General features: G+C 41.2%; 1 protein-coding gene and 1 long non-coding RNA gene across 2 annotated transcripts in view; one reads left to right on the top strand and one right to left on the bottom strand.

The window, feature by feature from the left end:
- The window catches only part of GNB4 (G protein subunit beta 4), a 50,803-nt gene extending 32,805 nt beyond the window's left edge, over positions 1-17,998 (top strand). Inside the window, exons 4-11 of the mRNA XM_050966084.1 lie at positions 674-712; positions 1,593-1,699; positions 3,671-3,734; positions 4,813-4,975; positions 5,399-5,465; positions 5,589-5,790; positions 12,516-12,732; positions 13,358-17,998. Of these exons, the coding sequence (XP_050822041.1) occupies positions 674-712; positions 1,593-1,699; positions 3,671-3,734; positions 4,813-4,975; positions 5,399-5,465; positions 5,589-5,790; positions 12,516-12,732; positions 13,358-13,464 (966 nt within the window). The 3' untranslated portion in view covers positions 13,465-17,998. The remainder of the gene's footprint in view (positions 1-673; positions 713-1,592; positions 1,700-3,670; positions 3,735-4,812; positions 4,976-5,398; positions 5,466-5,588; positions 5,791-12,515; positions 12,733-13,357) is intronic.
- LOC127057295 (uncharacterized) lies at positions 12,615-21,302 on the bottom strand. Its single transcript, XR_007776040.1, has 3 exons — positions 19,355-21,302; positions 13,263-13,464; positions 12,615-12,713 (listed from the first exon to the last, which is right to left on the bottom strand). It is a non-coding gene; the product is annotated as an uncharacterized LOC127057295 (long non-coding RNA).
- Between the last annotated feature and the right edge of the window lie 498 nt (positions 21,303-21,800).

Below are 21,800 nucleotides of genomic sequence, written 5' to 3'. Positions count from 1 at the left end.
ATGTATCTTATTCCAGGCTCCCAATTCCCTTACCTACCCACCCCAAATGAAGTAAGTCTATACCAGCAAAAGCACAGTTTTGTTTAGAATAACTTTCTGCACCAAAGCCTTCTACCAGCACAGCTATGTCAGTCAGGGGTGCAATGAGGTGTGGTCCTTGACTGACACAGTTGTGCTGGCCCTAATCACTTTTCACTTTTGCCAGCATTTTGTCTTCTCCTCTGTTCTTACCGTATCTTCAGCCCACATCTTGGATTCTTACCCAAATACTACATAATGAAGGGACTACTCTAAAGTGTGTTTGGATTCACCACGTAGCCCTTGACATATAGGCAGAGTAGTACAGCATGAAAACAAGAGGCCGTCCAACAAGATTGCAAAGAGATTGACTTGGAAGTTGTCTAGGTATAAGTTACATGTAAGCAAGTATGGCAGCTATTTTCTCTTGCAGTACTTCAGATTTCTTGGACACCATAACTTGTTCACATGAATGGGGTGGGAATACTGAACATAAGGATTCTTGCATACTTTTTTTAAACAGGGAATCTTTGTTTTCCAACAGATTTTGAAAAAGTCTTGGTGTAAAATAACTTTTCTATAGGTAACGTTTTCAGTTGATGTACACTGTTGTTGTGTTCAAGAGTCATATTAATTGTTCCTTTCTCTGTTTCAGGATGCCAGAAAAGCATGTAGTGATACAACTCTTGCTCAGGTATATCATTATTTTTATGCTGGGAACTAACCCCTACAAGGCAATAGGTTTCTTGAGTAATTATAGCATGCCTGGTATGGTGACTGAAAAAGATGAAGTGCAACAACTCTTGAAGTACATTGCTTAGTGCACTATTTACAATTATGAAATTGATGCAGTAATTACAGAGGATGGAAAAAAAAGCTAAGGCCTTTACAGGTATTATTTGCAGCCAGTCAAAAAGCTCTAAAGCCATGAGACATCTACATACATCAGAAATACCTTGGATAGATTTCTTTATTATATATTATATTAAATATACATATTTTCCATAATTCCCCTTTTTAAATATTTAATGAAACTGTATGGCATAACGGTTTGGCTTTGAGAGTTGCTCGCAATTAGCTATGTATAAGCTGTCCATTTTATTGGGAAACTGAAGTTTTTCATTTAAAATCCAGGTCTGGGCTTTTAGGTGACAGTTGTCAGACTACTGAAAAATGACACTGGAATAAATACTAAATGCTCATTTTCTTCTGTAGCTGTTATTTTGAGGGTGTGAATTGTCAACTTCCATAAAGCTTTAATGTAAAAATAAAGTTCACACCTAATACATACAGAAGCTCCATCTACAGAGTGCCTGAAACAGTCTGAAACATCTAGAGTAGCGACCATCATTAAGTTCACTGTCACTGATACCCTGATTTTCTTGCAAAACCTTTTGTCTGGCTACACTATCACATCATTGTGCACTGTTTCTGTGGAAACAGTAGTCCCTGTTGTATGTCCAAATTCTAGTAGTGCAAAATATTTATGTTCCTGGCAGTTTGAGTGTTGTACACATTTATGACCATCTCGGAGATACAGAATAATTGTTTGGTTTGTGTTTTTTCCTGTTCAGATCACCACAAGTCTGGACTCAGTGGGTCGAATCCAAATGCGAACAAGACGTACACTGAGAGGTCACTTAGCTAAAATTTATGCTATGCACTGGGGATCTGATTCAAGGTTTGTACAAGTGATTCTTGAACTTGGAGGCCAAGGGATCCCTTTTCTAGCTCTTGAAAGAATTGTAGGGTTACTAGAGAGAGACAAGGTGGGTGAGGTAATATCTTTTGTTGGACCAACTTCTGTTGGTGAAAGAGACAAGGTTTCAAGCTTTTTCAGAGTTCTTCTGGTCTGGGAGAGGTACTTAAAAGGCTTGTCTTCACATACAAAGCTACAATGGCACAGCTTCACTGCTGTAGCACTTCTGTGAAGATGCTGCTATGGCAATGGGAGAGCTTTTCCTGTCGGTGTAGTTAATCTACCTCTGTGAGAGTTGGTAGCTATGTTGATAGGAGAAGCTCGCCCAATGACAGCGCTGTCTACAGCGGGGATTGGGTCAATATAGTTTTACCAATATAAATCTGCAGTGTAGATCTGGCTAGATTGTCACAGCTAAATACAAGTTGGAACAGATTGTTAAGCATAAGTAGTTACCACATTGTAAGAGACCACAATGAAGTTGGCAGTTAACACGTCTGCAGTTATAGGAAAAGAAGCGTTATTTGGTCAAAGATTGTTGTAGTGAGCCATAAATCCATTGTCCATTTATTGAGTTTGTCTATTACAAGAAAATCCAGACATCTTGTGGGACCACTCTGGGTATGTCTACACTCCAGTTATAAACCCACAGCTGGTCGGTGCCAGCTGGCTTGGGCTAAAGGGCTGTTTAATTGCGCTGTATATGTGCCCAGGCCCGAAAGTCTACGCCACAATTAAACAGCCCCTTAGCCTGAGTCAGTTGGCACAGGCCAGCTGCGGGTGTCTAATTGCAGTGTAGACATACTTTCAGTCTTCAGACACTTTTGAGGGCCATAGATCATAGCAGATTTTGAGAAATGTTTATACTATAGCTTTCCTTTTTAAAGCCAGTTATAATCATACAGAAATAATGAAAAGGGAAATCATTCCATTATAAGGATATATGCTTCACTTTTATTTTCCACAAGCATTTTGTCTAGTCTTTCAGATGGTCTGTTACAGATTCTTCAAATCTGAGAGCCTGGTGTAGGGTGACATTTAACTTCAGAATTCTTTGTATTACATTTTCCCTTACACTATGAAAGGTCATGTAGCTTGAAATGGTTGATTTAGTGCAAATGTATTTTAAGTTAATAGAACACTGTAAGGACATGGAACAACAATGTTTTTCAGTGAATTAAAATGTGTGTTTTGTAAATCACAACAATAAATGTAGACTGCCATGTGTTGCACCTAATTCAGTATAGTTCTGATTATTAGTATAAGAAATTCATTCACAAGAATTGACAAATAATCCAAATAAGATTTAAATACATGCATAATGTGTTAGATTGATTCATTGGAAGTTTTTATCAAAAACTCTTCAAAATATCACAGTGGCATCCCCCCTGCCAAAAGGTATATGTAAATGAAGAAAACAGATGCGACTTGTTCATTAGTTCTTATGGAACAAAAGGGTGATGCTGGAAGGCTTCTTAAATATAAAATAACTCCTTCCAAAAAGTTTTTTGAACAACCAATAGCCATCTCAACATACGGTGGCATTCCAGAGGCTAATTGTACCTGGTGATATTGTGTTCTGGCTTGTCTAGACCTGGAATATCTATACTACATTTATGATACTAAAACTGAATCTGAAGGATACAAGCAACCAGTAGGAAGAGGTTATAAAATTTGTAAATAGCTTGAGCCTTTTTAAATGTCAGTTATTCTAGTTTGTTTTAATAGTGGAAGTTTATCCATGGATTCAGATAAGATTTTTCTAGCAAGCAACACGTTGTTCTTTGCAGCTGTCCAGCAACATTTAGCCTTAGAAAGTTTAAAAATAGACAAAAGCAGAAAATGAAAAGGCTTTTCTGAATTATTTGACATTCATGTATCTTGTCTATTTTGAAATTAAGTATGAGATAAGAAGTTAACATGTTTATATTTCTGTTTTGTGGTTATCTTTAGGCTACTAGTCAGCGCTTCCCAAGATGGAAAATTAATTATTTGGGATAGTTATACAACAAATAAGGTAGAGTTGTTTATAATCCATATTGGTAATCTGTACACAAGTGACACTTTTGTTTTAGTTCCTTCTTTCAGTAACACTTTTTTCTTTTAGTTGGACTGGCTCCATCCCTTTTTCCTATTGAAGTTTTAACTAGCTTGCTTTCATTTTTTTTATATCCAGCTTTTTATTCAAAGGGCATTTTAGCTTGGGTAATGCCTGTTTCTATATGTTGAGCCTTTGCTTCTATTCACTGTAGCTTGCTTGCTGGAAGAAAAGAATATTTAGGTTTTTTTATAACCCTCTGATAACTAGCTCTGAGATCACTGGTAGGGTGTGCTGCAGAAGTAATGTGGTTAGCATGGGATCCCTTGGAAGCTTAGCAGTGCTCCGGGTATTCATTGGCCAAGCATTTGCATATGTGTTGTGGGGCCGGGTGGGAATTTTCTAAGGAGTTTTAATAACTAACTCCTTGTTACTCTTGTTTTTGCAACTGTACACCCTACTTGTGCTGCTGTTTCTGTCGCACATGCTCTGATATTCTGTTGCAGAAGCACACAACCCCAGGGTTTACAGAGAATTAATATAAATCCATTATAGTAGATGTTTAGCTCCTTGAGACAAAGAAAGTGAGAAATCTTGATCAAACGAGGAAGGACTGGGGTGCAGCTCCTCTGCTGATGGCAACTGGCATAGCTTCATTGATGGAGGCATGCCAGTCTATCCCAGTTGATGTTCTGGCTCAGGAAGACAAACTGGAGGGAGGAATTTGAATAGAATGAAACCTATTGCATGTTTAATTAGGAATCCTTAATTTCAGAATAGCTCTGATACTATAAAAACAATTGCACTGAACTTGCACCCATCTAACCAGGCGACCATTTTTTCCATCCCTTAAGTAAATATTCAGCAGAATTGAAGTGTGTTTAAAATTAGATTTTTTTATTAGTTGGATATCCCACTATCTTATTTAGTAGCATCTGCTGCAATGCTAAAGCAGTATAGCAGATAACTAGATGCAGAAGGTTGGACAAGAATGGCTGTGGTTGAGTGTGACTGCCTAAAATCTGGTGTAGTTCTAATATGCCTTGTCTCTCTGTAGATGCATGCCATTCCTTTGAGATCTTCCTGGGTGATGACCTGTGCATATGCTCCTTCTGGCAACTATGTCGCTTGTGGTGGATTGGACAACATCTGTTCCATATATAATTTGAAAACCAGAGAGGGCAATGTGAGAGTGAGCAGAGAGTTACCAGGGCATACAGGTCAGCTGCATTTTGCTACATTTATTTTTCTTTACTGTTAGTCAAAGTATAACAGTCCCAAGCCTGCACTATTCACAGCATGCCCTAAAGTGAAAACAAGTGTTAACAATTTGAAAAATGGAATATAGTCTAATCTTGGTTTTGATCAGATTTAGGAATCACTTTTTATATGTCACTCATTTTGCCTTTATCAGTCTTAATGCTAAATTCTGTGTTCATTTAGTTCTGCCAATGAGATACTACCACTATCTGAGCAAATGGAGCAGTACGCACTCCGGTGAATTTGGCTTCTGTACTGCTATTTTTAAAATACAAGTAGCATCAAGTGGTGGTTATTGTGTGACGTACTGAGAAGGTTTTTTGGATAACTTTTACTGGGACAGTGGGGTATGAAATTGACATCTGCCATTATTCTGTTCCTAGGATACTTGTCCTGCTGTCGTTTTCTAGATGACAATCAAATTGTTACAAGTTCAGGGGACACCACCTGGTGAGTTTTGGGAGTAGTTGGTGGTTTTTTTGTTTTTTTCAGTGCTTTGATTGTTTTTAAGCTAAGCTTGTAAAAACAAAGAGACCCCATTCTATTGCTGAAATACATCTGTTTTATCTGCAGTGCTCTTTGGGACATTGAAACTGGTCAACAGACCACCACCTTCACTGGGCATACCGGAGATGTGATGAGTTTATCCCTAAGTCCAGACATGAGGACTTTTGTTTCTGGTGCCTGTGATGCCTCCTCCAAGCTTTGGGATATTCGCGATGGAATGTGCAGGCAGTCTTTCACAGGGCATGTGTCTGATATTAATGCAGTTTGTGTAAGTGAGCATTTCTGTTTACAAATGGAGAGCTAGGAGACAATAAGTGTAGATGTAAGATATCAATTTATAATCTAGTTTTCAAAACAGGGTGGAGAGTCGTCAAGTCTCTGATTTGGCCACTTACAATGAATATAGTTTCTTAGAATCTGAGATCTTGATAAGACCAACCACCTGCAAAGTTCATGACTATTAATCATACATATCCTCTAGATACGGTTAAGTGATCTTGGAACAATTCAGACTGTCCTCATTTAGTCTAAGTTGTCATAATGGTTTGCTGCTCTGTCCATCTTTACCTGCTTGACCTTCGTTTGCTTCATAATACTTTATCTTTGCGTGATTGGATATGTCCATTTACAGTAGATGTGTATGGTTTGTGCACCAGTGCTGGAGAATTTTCCCTAGCAGCACCAGTAGAGGTGGCTGCTCCTGTGCTATGATGTTCCTCATGTTCTGAGCAGAGTATAAAGTGGCAGAGCTGCCCCGCCCTTCATTCAGTTCCTTATTGCAGTTGGTCAGAGCATGCTGTCAGCTTGTTACTTCTCCAGATGATCTTGTTCCTTATGATCTCCTTCTTTGAGACGGTAACACATTTTTTAGATAAAAGAAATGCAATGGATCTAATTTACCTCTATTTCAGTAAGGCATTTGATATGGTTCCACATGGGGAATTTTTAGTTAAATTGGAAAAGATGGGGATCAGTATGAAAATTGAAAAGTGTATAAGGAACTGGTTAAAGGGGAGACTACAGTGGGTTATACTGAAAGGTGAATTGTCAGGCTGGAGGGAGGTTACTAGTGGAGTTCCTCAGGGATCAGTTTTGGGACCAATCTTATTTAATCTTTTTATTACTGACTTTGGCACAAAAAGTAGGAGTGTGCTCATAAAGTTTGCAGATGACACACAGCTGGGAGGTATTGCAATACAGAAAAGGACCGGGATATTATACAGGAAGATCTGGATGACCTTTAAACTGGAGTAATAGTAGTAGGATGAAATTTAATAGTGAAAAGTGCAAGGTCATGCATTTAGGGATTAATAACAAGAATTTTTGTTATAAGCTGGGGACTCATTAGTTGGAAGTAACAGAGGAAGAGAAGGACCTCAGAGTATTGGTTGATCACAGGATGACTATGAGCCGCCAATGTGATATGGCCATGAAAAAAGCTAATGCGGTCTTGGGAGACATTAGGCACGGTATTTCCAGTAGAGATAAGGAAGTGTCAGTACCGTTATACAAGGCACTTGTAAGACCTCATCTGGAGTGTACTGTATGCAGTTCTGGTCTACCATGTTTACGAAGGATGAATTCAAACTGGAACAGATGCAGAGAAGGGCTGCTCGGATGATCCAAGGAATGGAAAACTTGCCTTATGAAAAGAAACTCAAAGAGCTTGGCTTGTTTAGCCTAACCAGAAGAAGGCTGAGGGGAGATATGATTGTTTTCTATAAATATATCAGAAGGATAAATACCAGGGAGAGAGAGGAATTATTTAAGCTCAGTACTAGTGTGGACACAAGAACAAATGGATATAAACTGGACATTAGGAAGTTTAGACTTGAAAGTAGACAAAGGTTTCTAACCATCAGAGGAGTGAAGTTCTGGAACAGCCTTTCAAGGGGAGCAGTGGGGACAAAAGACATATCTGGCTTCAAGACTAAGCTTGATAAGTTTATGGAGAGAAGGGTATGATGGGATAGCCTAATTTTGGCAATTTAATTGATCTTTGACTATTAGCGGTAAATATGCCCAGTAGCCTGTGATGGGATGTTAGATGGGATGGGATCTGAGTTACTACAGAGAATTCTTTCCTAGGTGTCTGGCTGGTGAGTCTTGCCTACATGCTCAGGGTCTAGCTGATCGCCATATTTGGGGTTGGAAAGGAATTTTACTCCAGGGCGATTGGCAGAGGCCCTGGGGGTTTTTCACCTTCCTCTGCAGCATGGGGTATGGGTCACTTGCTGGAGGATTCTCTGCACCTTGAAGTCTTTAAACCATGATTTGAGAACTTCAGTGGCTCAGACATAGGTTAGGGGTTTATTACGGGAGTGAGTGGGTGAGATTCTGCAGCCTGCGTTGTGCAGGAGTTCAGACTGAACGATCATAATGGTCTCTTCCGACGTTAAAGTCTATGACTCTAAATGAGTTCTTAGTGGTTCCCATTTTTGGATCTCTTGGACCCCTTTTACTTTTTTTATTATTTATCTATTGTTCAGACTCTCAGTGGACTTCGGGCTCAGCCTGATACTGGTGGAGGGCAGGGAGGAGAGTCAGTGTCCCCCAATGTCAAGCCCTGCTCCAGGTGTAAAAGCCAGTGCCTGTGAGTGATCCTCACTCTCACTGTTTGAAGCGTTTGGATGAGGTCACATCAGGAACGTGTGTCTGATTTGCCTGGGCTTCAAGATAAGAACTAAGAAGCAAAGAGAAGAGCATCTCAGGTGCATCCTCATGGAGGCTGCCCTTTGCCCAGCATCAGAACTACCTCTGTGGATAGAGGGAGTTCCTCAATCACTCCATCCATGAGTGTTCCCCAGTCTTACCTGTGGACAGACAGGAGGAGATCCCCCTCCCCAAGCAGTCCTCAAAGAGGTAACAGTGCTTGGAGTGCCCTCCTCCTCTGAAGCTGAAGAGGAGGACAACTTCATGTCAAAGTACTCAGTATGGGATTCCTCAACCTCAGAGGCTAGCCACTTTGGTATTGAAGGTAGAGTACGTCCTTTGGCCCCTTGCTTCCCTCTATCTCATTTTTAGTGGTTCTCTCAGAGCAGAACTGTTGACTTCAGTTCATGTGCCAGGACTGGTATATGTGGCTGCTTCCTTGGCACAAACAGTGGAGCTACTGACCTTGCTCACAGTAGGTCAAAGGCCCATATCAGTACTAGCCACCCCGGAGGTGTACACAGCTTCATAGGATCTCTTAAGCCTCTCTGTGCCGCCCTCACTGATCATTTAGACTGACAGCACTTTGCTGGGGCTGTTGCACATGGTGGCTTCCACACTGGGGGACTGTTATGGCACCAGCAACTTCAGGTTCGGTGCGGCTTCCATTAATCCCTATGCCAGCTCCAAGACCAATGGTAACTGCTCTGCCTCAGCGCATCATCCTGATATCCAGGAAGCCCCAGGATGGCTGCTGGTACTGAAGGCTTGTAGATCACTTTCCCCATCTCTGACTGGTACTGCTCCACCCTGGCCTTTGGAGTACTCCTGCTTCTCCTCAGTCTGAAGTGGGTTCTGATGTCTCCCACTTCAGGGAAACCAGGGATTGTTCCCACTCTCATAGGAGTCATCCTGCCAAGAGTAGATCAAAGGAATGGGAGGGCCTGGTCTAGGCATAAGGGGCCTCCAGTACCATACCAGCTCCATCATTGGCCCTACTGGGTACAGTGGGGGATGCCTACGGCATCTAGATCTTTGTCTCCACTGCAGTACCAAAATTAATCTTAGAGAAGGGAAGTGTCCCGGCCCATTACTGACAAACTATCAGAAAGCTTATGCTTAAATAAATTTGTTAGTCTCTAAGGTGCCACAAATACTCCTGTTCTTTTTGTGGATACAGACTACCATGGCTGCTACTCTGAAACCATCAGAAGTCAGGCAACCACTATTCTGTGGAAGCATATCCCAGAGGGGAGAAGTATGTCCATGAGATGCTCACAGGCTGCTTGATACTGGTCTTCAGCTGCTTTGGACAGTCCTGCATTGGAAGCTCAAGACCAGCAGCAGGAAGTTCTAGCCTGCCTCTTCTGAACACCTCGTCATCTTCTCCGAAAGAGGCCATGAGAAGAGAAGACAGTGTTCCACATCAACAATCAAGAGTTGACAAATCAAACAGCATGTGCCAGGAGGCAATCAGGCTGTGGAACATCTGCATATGGAATTCCCTGGCTCTCGGAGCATCACAGGGATTCAGAATGCCTTAGCGAACTGACCAAGCAGGTCATTCAGCTTGGATTGTGAATGGCCTCTCAACCTGGCTGTTCTGAGATCAGTATTTCAAATAGGGAGAGTGCCATCAGTGGACTTATTCTCGAGCTGTCAGAACAGGAAGTACTCTTCCTGTTTTGAAGGTGGACTAAAGCCCCAGGTCCATCACAGGCTTGGTCTACACTGGTGGGGGGTCGATGTAAGATATGCAACTTCAGCTACGGGAATACCTCCCTTCCTCACGGCGCAGGATCTATGTCCACGGCTCCCCCGTCGACTCCACTACCGCCACTTGCTCCGGTGGAGTTCCGGAGTCGACAGGGAGTGGGTTTGGGGATCGATATATTGCGTCTAGATGAGACACGATAAATCGATCGCTACCCGCCGATATGGCGTATCTCCCGATAAGGCGGGTAGTCTGGACGTACCCTCAGATATGCTTCTCTTCCCTTGGGTCAAGGGTCTGCTTTATGCCTACCCTTCCATGCTTCTAATTCCCAAGGTTATTTTTCAAGCTGAAGCAAGAGTGAGGGGAAATGATACTGCACCAGTCTGGGCAAGGCAGCCATGATTCTTGGACGTCCGCAAGTTTTCTGTCAGGGAACCTCTATCTCTGCCTTTAGGGTCTGTTTTCAGCTATTCATCTCCTATGCAGAACGAATGAGAGTGTCCTGTAACAGTGTAGTGACTATCCAAGTGGATCATGAGCTGTGTTTTCATGTGCTACAAGAACAACAGCATAATGCCTTCTCTGTGTTTCTCAAACTGGGGTCGCCGCTTGTGTAGGGAAAGCCCCTGGCGGACCAGGCCGGTTTGTTTATCTGCCCCGTCCGCAGGTCTGGCCGATCGCGGCTCCCACTGGCTGTGGTTCGCCGCTGCTGGAAGCGGCAGCCGGTAAGTCCCTTGGCCCACGCCGCTTCCAGAAGCGGTGAACTGCGGCCAGTGGGAGCCACGATCGGCCGGACCTGCGGACAGGGCAGGTAAACAAACCGGCCCCGCCCGCCAGGGGCTTTCCCTACACAAGCGGCGAACCCAGTTTGAGAAACACTGCCATAACGCCTTCTTAAAAGTGCTCTCTGAATTCAGCCAGAGCAGACTCAGCTTCTGAAGTACTTCTGGGAAGCATTGATATTGTGAACATCTGCAGAGAGGCAGCGTGGTCTTCAGTCCACATCTTTGCTAGATATTATGTGATTACTACCATGTCAAGAGAAGACACAAATGTGGGGAAAGCAGTTTGGCAGCCCCTCTTCTGATGAGAATCCTAGTCCCAGCTGTGTTGGAAACTACATGGGAGTCTCCTAGTGTAATGGGCATTGCAATCGCTTGAAAAGGTTACTCCTTGCAGCTGCTCTTTTGAGATGTCTTGTGGATGGTCTTTGTGACCCACCCTCCTTCCTCAGTGCATTGGAGTCTCTCATCTGAGGGCTTGTCTGCACTTGAAATGCTACAGTGGCAGAGCTGCAGAGGCACTTAAGTATAGATACTACTTATGCCAGTGGGAGGGATTCTCCCATCAGCATAGGTAATCCCCTTCCATGAGAGGCAATAGCTAGGCTTCCCTCAACCTAGCACTGTCTACACTGGGGGTTAGGTTGGCTTAATTGCATTGCTCAGGGGTTTGGATTTTTCACATCACTGAGCGACATAGCTAGGTTGACCTCACTCTTTGGTGTACATGACGGAAGATGATGCAGTGTGAAGGTACTGAAGGTAGGCTGGGCTGGCTCCACCCTGGTCAACCCTCCACTCAGGGCACACGGGATGCGAGGGTACAGATGTGACCACTCCTGTGGGTATCTCTAGGGAAAACTCTGGCACTGATGCATGAGATGTGTACACACCTAGTGTAATGGACATATGCAACATATATCAAAACAACAGTTACAAGAAAGTAAGTAACTGGTTTTTTTAAGTAATAAAGAATAAAACTTCAAGATGGAGTCAGTTCTCAAACTTCTATGTTAACCAGTGTGTATTTGGATTTCCTGTAGAAAAGGGCATCTTTAAACTCTGGAAACCAGCAGTGAAACTAGTGCTTAAAAATGCTACTCTTGGAAAAGCTTTGTAATGTTTCTAAACTGGAGTGTATTTCGTCTGTTTGTCTCAACCACATTTTATGTTCAGATCAACAGGACACAAATTCTGTTTAATGGGTAAAGAAATCTACATTGCATCTTTTTTATAAACACTGCAAATTCTTACGTCTCTGGAATACCAGCAGCATGGTCTGTGGAGAAATGCAGCCCATACCCTAATAATCAGGGTCTAATCCTGAGATGTGCTTGGTAACTTTCACTGACATTTAAATCAATGAGGTGCTTAACCCGGATTATTTAGTAGGTGTGAATTTTGAAGGCTGAAGTGCTAGCTTGCAGTCCTCTGTTTTGATCCAAACAGCCTGATAGACCAACTCAGGGTGGAACATTGTGTACAGGGACAGTCTCCATGACTTATTCCAAAGGAAAAAATGGCAGTGTTCCACTCCATGAGATGTGTGGAAATTATGGAAATTAGCTGCGTCCTTGTCTCTTGAAATTTGCCAGTTGGCTGGACAAAGTTTGAATGCACCTGCCTTTGGTCAGTACTGTGCTACAAGTGTTAAACACAATTGTGTGTGCACAATAGTTGCATTTTATTGAAAATCCATTTTGATGGGTTTTTTTTGCTGTGCTCATGAATTTGTGCTGTATCTGACTATCTCAGTAAAGACAATCTCTACATGTTGTTTTTGAAACAGTGCATGAGCAACACTTCTCTGGTGTCAAACTCCTTTCTCATTTTCATTTCCAGTTCTTCCCCAATGGACATGCTTTTGCGACTGGTTCTGATGACGCCACTTGTCGACTCTTTGACCTGCGTGCAGATCAGGAGTTAATGATGTACTCCCATGACAATATCATCTGTGGAATCACTTCTGTAGCCTTCTCAAAAAGTGGTCGTCTCTTGCTAGCCGGCTATGATGACTTCAACTGCAATGTGTGGGATACTCTGAAGGGAGAGAGAGCAGGTTGGTAAATAGTATCTGCAGTAAGTTGTAGTTCTTCTTTAGCAGGATCTCGACATGGAACAGATTCCAATTTCTGTAACTTTTAAACGTAGAACTAGTTCACTGGTAGTCAGTGATGATACCTGCGGGTGCTGCTGAATTGTGAAATCTCTGCTTCCTTTACTCAATGTAAAGGTTTGCTTTTGGATTTGTATCCCTATTTTCTTGCATTTTATTTTTTCATATTTTCTGATCTGGTAATAGTGATGTTTAGAAAAGGCATGTGAGGTTTTCTGTTGTGTACAGTAAGTGGTTTCGTGTCTGGTTTTGGTTATAGACATTGTCAGCACCTTTGATTTATGTATTTACTTTATTATAGAATATACTGGGAAAATCCAGATGCAAAATAGTTAAAATATTTGGTTCAAGGGTTCAGGACTTCCCAAGATAGGAGCTAACTCATAATGTTGGGGAGCTAATATTGCTTTTAAGATAAAACATAGAGGAGGATACTTCTGTCATTTAACTACTCTTAAAAACAACCAACCAACCTCTTCCAGGATGTCTTGAGGTGAATTTAACCTGATAAGTAATGTACAAAACTTGAAAAGCTTCAGCTGTTAACTTCCTCCATCTTCTCTTTCAGGTGTCCTTGCTGGCCATGACAACCGTGTCAGCTGTTTAGGTGTTACTGATGATGGCATGGCTGTAGCTACAGGGTCTTGGGACAGTTTTCTCAGAATCTGGAATTAACTGGGAGACAAACATGTACATTCTCCATTGAGATCTGGAGAGATCAATGCTGCAGCCTATAGCTGTGAAATAACATTTCTACCTTGTATTTGCAGGTGAAGTTTTTCTATTCACTGATTATTACACAAAAAGGCTTTCTGTAAACTAGAAAAAAATCAAGTGAAAAAATAGGGGTGGGGGTGGAGAAATCACTGACTTTTAAAAAGGGGCCAGGCCAGCACACATAATCATGGTGACTGAGAAACTAAGAGCCAGTCTTTTTTGTTTTTGGTGGTTTGGTTAGATTGTCCTCGAGGGATTTCTGCTTGTGCTCAAAGTCTGCTAATTCTGTACTTTTTTTGTACATAACAGAATATACACATTATAGCAGCCAATCATGTAACATTTGTCTGTATGTAAAGAAATATGTTTGCATTTTTTAAGGAACTACATTTATAGCTTTGCATTTAACCTGAGATGTCACTTCTGAGTTTTGTAGTGGATGAACTAGATTGCTGTTTTAAACGCTTTTGTGAATTTACTGTAGATAAAGTGAAGCCAATGGTATGTATGTGTTTTTATAATGGAAGGCATTTGAATTACTACCTTGTTTTTTTTTTTAAAAAGGCCCTGATGACCGTGGTAATACCTAGCGCCTTACTTATTCACTTCTAGACCTATTTGTCTATTTAAGCATGGGGATTACTCCTTCCAGCCAGTGGTTCCTGGTTCATCCATCAGCAGCCATGGCCTCCAAGCACCAAGAGAATGTTAATGCCATTGGGGTGTGTGTATATAGATATAATATATATAAAAAAAATAAGATTTTAACACGCTGGCGTCAGAAGAACAGAGTACATAAGTCAAGTAACACATTACTGTCACTAAGTGGGTGAGTGCTTTTTCCTTTTGACAGTGGATTTGTAAATGAGAGGATTCTGATCCACTGCAAAGGTGATACTCTAGTATGGAGTTGACTGAATAGATTGTGTGCGCTTTTACAGTTTCTTCAAAGTTGCTCTTCTACTACTACAGCAAATGAAGAGATTTAAGAGGGTTTCTCTATGAAGGCTTCCTACGGATGGCTTAGGAAGTACAGAGAATCCCTTACTAGAACTGCGAAGTTAGAGGTTCACCCTAATATTTCACAACAGAACATGCTTGTCTTGTGTAATGGTGGAAGTGACCATGTTATCTACAATGAACAATAACCGTTTTGATAATCTCTATGATTCCTCTAAAAACGTTGTGCTCTAGATTTAAAATCCGGCTAGTTCATTTACAACTGCACTGGTCTGTGCTTAGGCATCTTATTAGATTCCAGTCTGCAAACTGACAGTAAATAGTCATTTCCTTTTATATGCCTGATCTTGATATGATTCACTTATAAAATGGAAGGCACTGAGAGCACTTGAGCCAGTAAGCATTTTCTTATTGTGTAGGTATATGACAAATCATGTGACTCAGACCCATTTCAAACTACCCATGAAGATCACTTAACTCTGGTGCTGGCAGTGTGTCCATGTTTGTGATGGATGTCCCTGGGGGAATCTGAGTTGGGCATGAAAGTACCTGATACTTTCAGGAAAGGGCCATTCTCTGTTGGCTTCTCGTGATTTATTTTAAATGTGTGTATTTAAACAAATTACCATAAAGCTGAAAGTTAATGTTAATCTGCTGCCCCCACCTGAAGGTGCGAGGTGTCCAAATGTCCCTGGGTCAGTTTGTGAACATAAGTGCCCGGCATTTTGTAATATGAAAAGAGATTATTGCTGAGACCACTGTTTGTGACGTTTCTACCACTTGTAATTCTAATTTCAGTACTTCCAGACTGTGCCTGTAAATATGCCATGTTTACAATGGTGGAGGTGCCAATAAATGTGCCAACTGTAGTAAATTCAGTATCCGTTAAAAAGCACATCCCGTGCTGGAGCAGTATACACTTAATAAAGGCAGATTATGGTGTAGGACCAAAATCATGTTATGTTGTAGATCACAGAAACTCATTTGCATTTTTTTTAGCAAGATTATTTTGTTTTCTGATCTGTTTGCAGTAACAGAATTATTTATGGAATATTTGTATCTTTTCCCAAGAGGGCAGCTCTTTGAGGTCAGGCAGAACACTTGATATTTTTTAATGGTGCCTTTGATTTTAAACTTGCAGCTGCTTCTGGTTTGAGTGAATCATTCTGAAAATTTGCTAGTAAACTCTTACAGGAAAAATTTAAATTACTAAATAGTTTCTCATTTAAGGTGCATCTTGAAGTGACTTCCTAGTTGCCAGTGTTGTAAAGAGACTTCCCATACTTGCAATTAAATATCATAAACGATTTCCCTTTATACTGCAGGATAGATGTTTGCTGTCTAACTCTTAAGTAAATCAGGTTTCTAAAAGAGTAACAGGAGATGTCAACACCTAAGGAAATATTTAACTCCTGGGGTGAATGTACCCCAAAATCGTGGCTACTGTTGGGAGTCCTGGTATAAGTCTGTTTTGGATTGTTTGCTTTTTTTAAAGCATTTATAATAGTGGGACATTACATTATTACATCTTAAACTGAGACCATATAATGGGCCTTATCTGAGCAATTTCAGTTTTTTTAAGCATTGCTTATGGGTGAATTTTCAAGATGGTATACTCATTAAGATAGATCTTAATTGCAGCTTAATTTTAATCCAAGCACCAAATCCCATCTTCTGCTATAAGCCACCATTTGCAGGTTTTACTTGAAAGCTTTCATCCCGACTCCTGCATCTCAAACAAAATGTCTCCATGGGTATTTTTAGACTAAAGGGTGATGTATACCTGTAGCTTAAAATAAGCTCAGATATGCAGGTTAGTGTAGTTTCTAACCGTTCACGTGATGGTGAACCAGTTTAATACAGGTAGTGTATTTTACAGCACAATAGGGTACACATTAAACTGTTGTGAAAAGTTTACCACTGCCAAACTGTAGAGCTATCTTAATTCCAAATATGTTATGTGGTTACAAAAATATTTACTAGATTTTGGAATTAGTAATACTTAGTACTAAAAACAGTTAGACCATTGTGCCAAAAATTTGTAATTGATAGGAAAGTAACCTTTTTTCCAGGCTTCATTGTAATATTAAATCCATGTTTAAATGTACTTAAAAGAAGTGGTATAGCAGAAAGGTAGCTGGTTGAAGCTGTAACTTGCAAACTGGAACTATGTGCCTCATATGAAATTACAGATTAATTCAGGTACAGCTGCTGTCCACTTTAAAGGCTGATTAGCTTTATGGTGAAGGATACTGATCAAGCAAATTTCCAGTTTGAACTTGCTTCCATCTGTACTCAGCCTTATTAGTAAAAATACTGGGTCTAGAAACCACAAAAAGCTTTGGCATGGCATTGTGCTAATGTACATTCACTTAGTATGGGTAATGTGTGTACCTTCTTTCAACCATCTCTAGACTTTTTTCTCCTAAACTGTCATTACCATCTGCCTTGCTGAATATCACATACTATTAAGTATCTGAAAAACTGCTGGTTCAATAGTCCATTTGGAGTAGAAAAACTCTTTCAAACTGCTTTCTTCTGAGGAGAGAGGTTGACTCTGATTTGGCAGTGCTGAATTGACATACCAGCTTGTCCTTGTGTGCATATTATAATTCAGTTAATGTAACCACTTGTCCTATCATGAAGTTCACATTACTTTGGGGGGGAATGATATTGTGAAAAACATTCCAAGAGTGCTTAGTCTTTCCTCGTTGAGGACACTGTCACCTCCACTAGATTTAGTGCTGTGCTTTAAAATGTTGGTGAGAATAGGTATTGGCTAATCCAAATAGTTGGTATGAAGTGGTTGTGTAGCAGAATGACAGATTTTGAGATAGCATTTCCTGTAAAAGTAAGTAAGCAAGCATGGGTTGATGGTGCACTTTGTATACAGTAATCTGGCATGCATGCTGGTAAAACTACTTCCTACACTTCAGAGGCACCACAAGCCTTTTTATCCAATTGCTGGTTGTGTAAAATACATGCAGAATGTTAATGCAGTGTTGTTATGGTAAATGTGTGAACAGTGTTAATAATTGATTATAACTGATAACAGATTAAATGTGCCTGACATTCTTATACCACACAGTATGTTTAGGTTTTGACTAATATGGACTTCAGTGGAATAGTCTTAGATATTTCAAGCCTTTGTTTTACTTATACAATGGTGCTCTATTTGTTTCTCCTTTTTTAAAAAAAGCATCTGAACACTTGTACTACATATTACATCCAAAGGAGTCCAAAACTAATTTCCTTTAAACATGCTTGACTCTTAGTTTGGCACTTAGCGCTGATTGCCCAGCATTTCTCATCTAATGGTTTTAATTTTACTTTTACTTTCACTTGTTGCTGACTACTTTGATGGAAAACTTCAGTAACTTTACCAATTATGAAGTGATTTTGCACTGCCTTTGGATTGTGTATGTTTTCAGAAACAGTCTTAAAGCTTTTCTTTAAGCTAATTCAAAACAAGGACTTGTGCCACTTGTTCTATGACAGGGGTGATGTATAGACTTCCCTGTTTATAAACAAAGTTCATAGCAAGTGATTTTTTAAGTGTCTCCCCCTCCTCCCCCCAGATCTTTTCTTTGTATTTGTACAGTGGCTCAGTGAAAGATGTTGCCATGAGTTGATATTGTAACCAATAAACAAGTGCTTTTAACCAGACTTGCTGGGCTGTGTGTATTTATTTATTTAGCAACCTTCCTTCTACTATGGCAATCGTCCAAAAATGAATGCAAGAGAGCCTGTAGGGCAGGCCTACACAACATGCAGCCTGTGTGGACTCACTGTGCAGCCTGCAGGGGGTGAGGGGAGGTGGGCAGTGGTAAGGGTGTGAGTAGGCAGGGGGGCAGGTGAGCTGAGGGACTGTGGCTAGGTGAACAGGCAGGAGTGGTGAGGCAGTGGTTGACCAGTTCTATTGATCTGATCTGGCTTCCATCCCCTCCAAGGGTTGCAGCTGTCCGAGCTGTGACCTGAGGAAGGCAGACATCCATTCATTCAACAGGGCAATTGATTACAAAGTTGGGGGAAGATCTTATTCTACTTCTAGCAAAAAGACAGTTTTCTTTTACCTTAATTATACTACCTTAGGGGCCTGCTATAACATATTATCAAGGTTCAATACTGCTGTTTTGGTGGGGCAGTGCGGCAGGTTCAGCCTTCAGCTGTTTTCTTTGAAGTAATATGGCCCTCGCTGCTTTGAGTTGTGCAGGCCTGCTGCAGAGTAGGAAAATCCCCTCAAATACAACTACCATTTCCAGCATACATTTAAAAGTTCCTTAAGGTATAGCATAAATACGTTACAAGACAAATTTTGACACAAATAGCACTGCCTTCTCTCTAAAGTGAATATACTACTAAGGGCATCTCCAAAGTGCTACAGAGCAGACCTTAACTGCTGAAGTGCATCTTTTTGAAACAAAGATCCCCTGCACTACAGTAGTAATTACAGCACCTAGTGCTTCACAAGCAAAGTCTGCTTTAAGTGACCATATTATCCCCAGTTTGAGAGGGGCAGTCTGGATTTAGGCAAGCGGAGTCTGTTTCCCTCTTAAACAGCACTACCTTCTGCTGCAATACCAGAAAGGGGAACTGAAGGGGCTTTGCAATCCATGCTATTAGAAGATGAGAGCAGAATACCTTTACTAATAAAAGGGACAAGCTTTTAAATATTTGTGTAAACCCTTAGCCTGACTTCCTTTTATATGTAAAGGAATGCAGTTGCTCTCTACAAATTGAGACAAAAAGGCATGTACATTGACAGTAAGACAGGGTACAAGGGCAGCTGCTGTTCCCAGAAAGGAGGAATTAAACTCAAATGTTTGTTTTTCTCCCTGTTGAGTCTTATTTTAAAATAATGCAAGTAGTGGCAGACAAGTGAACTTACTCTTTGGGAGCAGGATGGAGGTGTTAGCAGGAAATCCTCAGCCATCCATTCCACCCTTAAATGAGGGGGGGCCTAGGTAATCTGTAGGAAGCAGCTGTCGCATCAAGGAGCAGTTGTCTTCCTTTTATAGGACATACTCTTCGGAAGAACCACACTAACACTTTACTTCCACTAGAAAGAATTCTGAATTTTATTTCCACCACTACCATCTTGGTCATTCACTTGACATCTTCCAACAGAACAAAACTAAGTGACTATTATGAAGTATCAGAATTTCCACAAAAGTGGAAACTAAAGCAACATTGAATTACACAGGTCTCATGCTTTAGAACACTTTCTGTAATAAAAAATCTGGCTGTGAGCCATATACTACTGAAGGAGCCTTTTACCCACTTCCACAGAGTACAAGAATGCAAATAAAACAGCACCTTCTGCTACCCGCTGCTTGTGAAGTTTAAAATGAGGAGTAGTGCATCATTTAAGTTACCAACTCATCTGCCAAGCTCAATTCAATGAGTTAAAGGGGCAGCATTTCCCCACACAAATTAAACCAGTGTAGAAATGCTCTCAAATAATAAACTTCTTGTAAATACATTTGCAACTCTTCCCCTCACATAATTTCTGTACATCTAACCAGCTGGACTGCAGCCTATCTTCACATCTCATAACATCTTTAGCCTTTTAACGGTCACCTGGTAGCATACTCAAACATTCACAACAAGAAAGAAAATCGTGACCCTGAAACACTTCAAATGTAGAGAGTTAGTGTGCAATATACCCAGCTTCTGAGTGATCGCTTCCTGCTTTTAAAATAAAGTATTGAGTAGGTCTTAAAAAAGAGTGCATTTCATTAGCCCTTTTCTGTAAATTAGTGAAAAATCCCAGCAAGTACTCATGCAACAATAAAAATGTGGTGCCTTAAGCCACGCTAGTCACTCGCATTTGGTTTTAAACCTGATTTTGCAGCATTAAGCCCTTTCCTAAAGGATATAAAAATATTCTGAAAGGTTTCACCATATAAAATACGTTTTAAAAGCCTGTTTACAAAATACAGGTGAAATTGCACATGGTCTGCATCAGGAAGCGCTTAGGTATCATTGCTAACATTTATTGACAGTCCCTGGACTAACACCACCTTTAAAAGCTGACTGAATGGAAACATCCACACACTGTAACTGCTCACAAAGTTACAACAGAGGGACCTAGTGGCCAAGATTAAAAAAACAAAAATACATGCCTGCAGTTGGCAGCTAAATAATTCAGGAACTTAAGATAGTGCGTAAACAATTGGTCTGGGAAGGAAGCAAGCAATATGGAAAAGTATCCACAGGGAAATGCAATACTGTTTCCCAAATGTATGCAGTCTGAAGAGAAATTCAATTTATAATGCTCACAGCAGAACATGGCAGGTATTCATGATGTAGTGAGAAATATTTGAAGGCTTGGCTAAATCACTTGCCCAGGTGACTAGAAAATAGCAAGCACCCAATAAAAAAACGTTGATACCTTATCTTAAACTGCAAAAATTCAGTTGAGTGTAGACCAACTGTATAGCAGAGGTCCCCTGTTCATTGGAGGTAGAGGCTTGCATGCTGCACATGACAGATTCACCTGAATTTTATACACACTAACTTACTTTTGGTTTTCAATATTCCTGTTTGATGAACACTGCCATTCCATCATTGCAGCAATGCTTGAATTTTTTAAAGCTTTCCAAAATACCTACAGGGAATCAAGTTTACTTGAAAGCATCATGTATACAAGTAAAAATGGCAGGTCTATCTATAACGAGTCGGCAAGCTTTCAGAAGTGGTGTGCCGAGTCCTCATTTATTCACTTTAATTTAAGGTTTCGCAGGCCAGTCATACATTTGAACCTTTTTTAGAAGGTCTCTCTAAGTCTATATATTATATAACTAAACTACTGTTATATGTAAAGTAAACAAGGTTTTCAAAATGTTTAAGCAGCTTTATTTAAAACGCTGACCTTATGCTGCTGACCTGAGGTTCCATTCACCTAGGCTGGCAGCGGGCTGAGCGGGGCCTGCAGCTGGGACCCCTGCTAGCAAGGGGCAGCCAGGATCCCAGACCAGCAGCAGGCTGAGTGGCGCTGCCAGTCTGCAGTTCCATCTGCTGGCTCCTGCCAGCCGGGGTTCTGGCTGCTGGCCCCTTGCCAGTTGGTGTTCCAAATGCCGGCCCCGCTCAGTCCGCTGCCAGTGTGGGGTCCCAGCCCAGCGCACATAGAGTGGGTACCTACCCTCTCCTTGGTTCTGGCCCATTCTCTTCCTCTCTGCACTGAGCACAGGTGAAGGGGGTGAAGGAGCAGGCTGGGGGTTGGAGAGAGACGCCCTGATTCCACCCCTCTTCCCCAAGGCCCTGCTCCTGCCTCTTCTCCACCTCCTTCCTGGTCTGAGCAGTGAGGCTACTGGGGTTCCTCTTCTCCCCTC

This window comes from Gopherus flavomarginatus, chromosome 8 (genome assembly GCF_025201925.1).
Source record: "Gopherus flavomarginatus isolate rGopFla2 chromosome 8, rGopFla2.mat.asm, whole genome shotgun sequence".
Lineage (NCBI taxonomy): Eukaryota > Metazoa > Chordata > Testudines > Testudinidae > Gopherus > Gopherus flavomarginatus.
The sequence above is the reverse complement of the archived record's forward strand: the minus strand, read 5'-3'. Positions and strand labels throughout refer to the sequence as shown.